Here is a 5,521-nt window from a genome sequence, read left to right as displayed (position 1 = left end):
CTTTGTAAGGTTCAACATTTTGAGATCGGACCTCAATACATCGTCCCAGGTCTTCCTGGATCTCCTACTACCACAACTTCCAGAAAGAAATCAAAGTAAACAATAGTTTTCATTTTTTTTTTGTTTTTGAAATGTTTAACTTTAAAACATTATTTTTCGGAACTTCCTCTTCAAAACATTACAATAAATTTTTGTTCAACCTTTCAAGTACCATAAATTTTTATATAAAAAAAATTAAATCAAAGAAAAAAACAGAAAATAGTTTACAAATAGTTATAAAATGTTAAACATGGAGAATTAAACATGTAAGTTTATTAACAATAATTCATTTTTATTTATTAGAGTGAAAAAAAAACCCCAAAAAAATGTCAGCCTTGTCTTCCCACCATCACATTAAACTTTATATTTCTGTTAAAAATTCATTTTGTCTGTAATAATAAATTAATAATCATGATTTCATCGAATAATTTAATTTTATCTGCAATAATAAATAAATAAATAAATTTTGACTATAACAATAAAAATGAATATTTTTTTCTGTAATAAATTAATTTTATATTTAATAACACATTAAATGTATATGTGTGTGTGTATGTATGTGTGTGTGGAATAAATTACCAATTCCAGTGAATGGTAAATGGTGCAGAAATAAATTTCCTGATTCAACCAAATTCCTGACATGGTTTGAATTTCCAGCTGGTACCATTTCACTCTTGTTCCATGTGAAAGAAGGCACAAACATCACAACTTCCACTTTTCCTTCTCCCATATAGTCAGTTTTTATTCCCTCATTAATAATAAAAAAAAGAAAAAAAATGGCATTCAATTAGCAACTTCTGTCAGTAAATTCTTAAATCTTTTGTGTTCTTCAATTTTTTTTTTTTTGATGTTTCTTTTATTTTCAAAAATTTTTTTTTTTTTTTTTTTTTTTTGTTAGGGTGGTTTTAATTATTAAAAATTTTTTCATTGTAACAAATACTTATCATGATTATGATCATTATTATTATTTGGTCTGGAAATAGAAATTCAAACCGTTTCTTATAAACATCTACACACACATACACATACACATCTATACCTGTACACTGTCTCTCACCTTGCATACTATGTCTCACTATCCCTTGTGGTTGTTCTCATCCCTCTCAACTTTATCATTCACAGTACAGTATGGATCCTACACATATTTAGGGGTTGGTAGACTGATAAATCCATGACAAGTGTGTGAACTGCCACAGTTTTTCGTTTTCCGGAACATTCTGCGAACTTGCTGGCGGAACCTTTTGTTAAGAAGCCAATACATAACGGGGTTGATGGCACTGTGAGAATGTCCTAGCCACAGTGCGTAACGCAGTAAATCCAATTGATTCCACGCACTGCCCCAAATATCACTTATTAGTGAAACAATGTTGTAAGGTAACCAGCACACCATAAATATCAGCACCAGAATGATGAGCATCCTAGCAGCTTTCCTGCGACTAATCAGACGTTTTGTGCTACAGTCTGAGTTCTCGCGTTGCATTTCCTGCTTGCAGACATATTTAAATACTCGAATATAACACAAAAACAGTGTGGTTGATGGAATGATGTAAACTACAAAGAATAAAAAGATGGCATAAGCTTCACGGTCAGTGTTTTGAGGCCAGTTCTCAATACAAAATGTCATGGGTTCTAATGTAGGCAGAACAAGGACATCGATCTCACGAATGAACAGTAATGGTCCCATGATCAAAGCAGCCAGCACCCAAATTGTTATGATAATGACAATGGCTTGTTGAGGACTTGTGGTTCGTTGAGTGCTGTGTGCGTATTGTAAAGAGAGGTAGCGATCCACAGACATCACCATCAATGTAAAAATACTGTTTGTTATTGCAACACCTGAATGAAAGAGAAAAGAGACATATCAATCTTCTGTAGACACTTTGACAGTTTGTAGATCAATCATCATTATATTTTATATTAATAATATTTTATATTGGTTTCAAATTTTTTGGCACAAGGCCAGTAATTTCAGGGAGGGGGGGGGTCAAATCAGTTACATCAATTTCATTACTCTGCTGGTACCTATTTTATTGACTTTGAAAAGATGAAAGGCAAAGTCAGCCTAAATAGAATTTGAATTCAGAACATAAGAAGCCAGAAGAAATACCACTTAGCATTTTGTCCAGTGTGGTCACAATTCTGCTAGCTCACCACCTTATAAGGCAGTAATATTAATCCTTTGGGCCTGTAACACCGGTTTACCAGTGGATGGCTTACTTTTCTCTATACCGTGGAGTGCCAGGTATATGGTAAAACAAAGTCCAGGAGGTCAGGGCTCAAAGGGTTAATAATATATATAATTAAATATGACAAGCTGGCAGAATTGTTTGTATAAGACGGTAAGCTGGCAGAAACGTTAGCACACCGGGCAAAATTCTTAGCGGTATTTCGTCTGCCGTTACGTTCTGAGTTCAAATTCCGCCGAGGTTGACTTTCCCTTCCATCCTTTTGGGGTCGATAAAATAAGTGCCAGTCAAGCACTGGGGCTGATGTAATTAATTTAGCCCTTCCCCTGAAATTGCAGGCTTTGTGCCAAAATTTGAAACCAATATTAATTATATAATGAAGCATTAATATAGCGAAGTGTAAATATTAATAATAATACAATACAGCTGTAATATAATGGTGTGTGAAACTCAATTACCTTAACATTCCTCTTCCAACAACTGGTTTTGAACTTCGTCCAATAAAACACTTTTTTTTTTAATTCTATGCAGATGTGATGATTAGATAATTATCTGTTAAGATATACATATCCATTAATGAAAACCTCTACAAACCACACATTTTCATTATTGTGATACTTTAACCAAAAGAATGGGGATATAAAGGCAAAACAGATTCCTCATCATCATCATCATACTTTCCAACAGTACAAGGATGTAATATAAGGAAGATTTGTCTGCTATTTCTAGTATACTGAGCAAGCATATAAAGAAATACATTGGAGTATAGTTTCTGATATACACAGAAAGGAAATGGTTATGGTTGGAATGTCTTTGTTTATAGCTCTGCTCAGTCAGAGTTGACCTTGTACTAAACAACAATAAACCTAGGACTATCCTTGCCACCAACATTACTGCCACTGCCACCACCAACACCTCTTTCAACGTTATTATCCTCCTCTAAGTGTGGTAGATATTTTATCCGTTCATCCCTATAAGTTACTACTTTGTATTTTATGGATCAGAGAAAGTAAAAAGTTAGTATATATATATTTATCCCCACTTAAAATGTGGATGTTCTGTTAGAACAAACCATACTGCAATAGTTGCCATGAGAGAAACACTCGTGTTGGCTTTGGTGCAAAATGCACTTTTGATTATATCATTAATGGGGAGCTAAACCCCTGCCACCTCCAGCACCAAGACCAGCAGATCACATTATTTCAACCTTCCTTGGTCTTGTTAATGATGGGCACTTGATCACTAGAGATAGTAACAATTCACCTCCTCACCAACAATATATAGAATAACAGTGCCAAAGCAATTAACAAGTAAGCTTGTTAAAGATATAAAACTGCCTCTGTTGCTAATATATAAAGTTAATATAATGTGAACTGGATCTTCTGGTTCCAGTGTCTCTCACCATTTCTGAAACGAAAATCCTCAATGTTTACAGGAGAGTCATGACTCTAAATTGTAGAAAGTAACCAACTTCACTGCCCTGTTGACTAAATCTGATCTTTGGGGTTAAGGTGTGGCTGAACAAATGGTTATTCCTTATTAATCTTTAATCCATACAAGATTTATTTCAAGCGAAGCGAAAGCAATGATTTCTGCTGTCTTCTCTATTCTGTTTCTAAAAGAGAGCTCATAGATTAAAGCAGATGACATTGGTTATTTAGAAAGGCGATTACTGTGTTAAGCTGTTGACAAGATGGGCTTCCATACTTTTTATTTTTTCCTTTTTATTTTCTCCTCTTCTATTTTCAATGTTATACTCCCTCTCCTGCATCTACTCTTCCTTATACTCTCTTTTCATATGTTTTCCTCCCATTCCCAAGTTCTCCCTATGTTTTTCTCTTACTATCTACTTCACCTTCTCTTTAACTCTTCCTCACATTCTCTCTCTTTCTCTCACTATTTTCATCATTTTCTCTCCAACTCTCTTTTACGCTCTTACCTCTTACCTTCTCTCTAACATTCTCTATCTCGCACACATTCACTTCTCCTCAAACGCTTTCCCCCCACTTCATATATTTCTTTGTCCTTTTCTCTCACCCACCCGTCCTATCTCAGTCTTTACACTGTGATAGAGTGAGACATCTGTTGAAGAAGGTCAATAAAGGTTGGACAGAAATGGGAAGCACATAAGTTGCTGGAAGATGTCTAAGATAATGTGTTTTTAAACTTTATGAATGGTAGGGAAGGAGAGGAGAGAAAGTGTACAGAATGGTGAAACGACCAAACTGTATTGGCAGGTGATGTGAAAAGATGGTGAGTGACATGGAAGCTAAATCGTAGAATATTTGGTCTCACAGAAGAAATAACTAAAGAATGAAATGATAAATGATAGGATGTACAAAAGACACATCCAACCAGTGGTAGCTTAGGAAAATGGCTTTTTAAAAAAATGCTAATGATGATGATAATGGCATTGTGAATGACAATCATTATCATCATTGTTGTTTTTGTCTTGTATGTTGTTGCATGTCTTTTAATGTTATTTTATGTGAGCCCTTGTGGCTAATAAAAGAATAAATTATTATTATTACTATCAATAATGCTTACAACACCACTAACGCCTGCTCCTACCTCCAGTAGGGGCAATAATCTTAACATGTTTGAACGTTTGAATGATGTCAGGTCAGAAGTGAGAATGGGTGAAGCATGCCTAAAAAACGGACATGACACTCTCCCTCTTCTTTTCAGGTGCTGAATAACATCTCTCCTCTCCAAGCCTCACCCCACATTCCTTTCCTAGTTTTCAGAGTTGGCACTCTCAATGTAGGCACACTGAAAGGTAGGTCTAGTGAGATAGTAGAGAAGCTTGAAAGGAGATGGGTTGATGTATGCTGCATACAAGAGGTAAGATGGAGAGGAGCTTCAGCTAGGGTCCTCACAGGCAAAGTACATAGTTTTACTCTGTGTACACAACCGAAATATCCTATTTGATACCCACCAACCATAGGCTGGAACCACAATATATATATATATATATATATATATATATATATATATATTAATAATAATATTAGGGATAAAAATCTAAAAATACAGGTAAAAACTCAATTAAAATCAATTTATTCAAAATTAAAATTAAATTAAGTTTCACAGTATTAAATATATATAAATATATAGTTTTAGGGAAAAGAACCAAGGTTCATGAATTCATCGATGAAAATCCACTGTCACATATAGAAAAATTAATAAGTAAAAGCACAATAAATAAGTATAATATAATACAAAGTAAATATCATAAGATAAAGATCATAAAACGACTACACGTGTTTCATAACCAATTTTCAAATAGAAAGAAA

General features: G+C 34.1%; 1 protein-coding gene across 1 annotated transcript in view; it reads right to left on the bottom strand.

The window, feature by feature from the left end:
- Positions 1 to 290: 290 nt before the first annotated feature.
- LOC106882226 (QRFP-like peptide receptor) overlaps positions 291 to 5,521 on the bottom strand; it is a 44,948-nt gene continuing 39,717 nt past the window's right edge. Inside the window, exon 3 of the mRNA XM_014932824.3 lies at positions 291 to 1,875. Within this exon, the coding sequence (XP_014788310.1) occupies positions 1,175 to 1,875 (701 nt within the window). The 3' untranslated portion in view covers positions 291 to 1,174. The remainder of the gene's footprint in view (positions 1,876 to 5,521) is intronic.

This window comes from Octopus bimaculoides, chromosome 25, assembly GCF_046866305.1.
Source record: "Octopus bimaculoides isolate indiv1 chromosome 25, ASM4686630v1, whole genome shotgun sequence".
Taxonomy (NCBI): Eukaryota; Metazoa; Mollusca; class Cephalopoda; order Octopoda; family Octopodidae; genus Octopus; species Octopus bimaculoides.
This window is presented reverse-complemented; position numbering and strand designations above follow the sequence as displayed.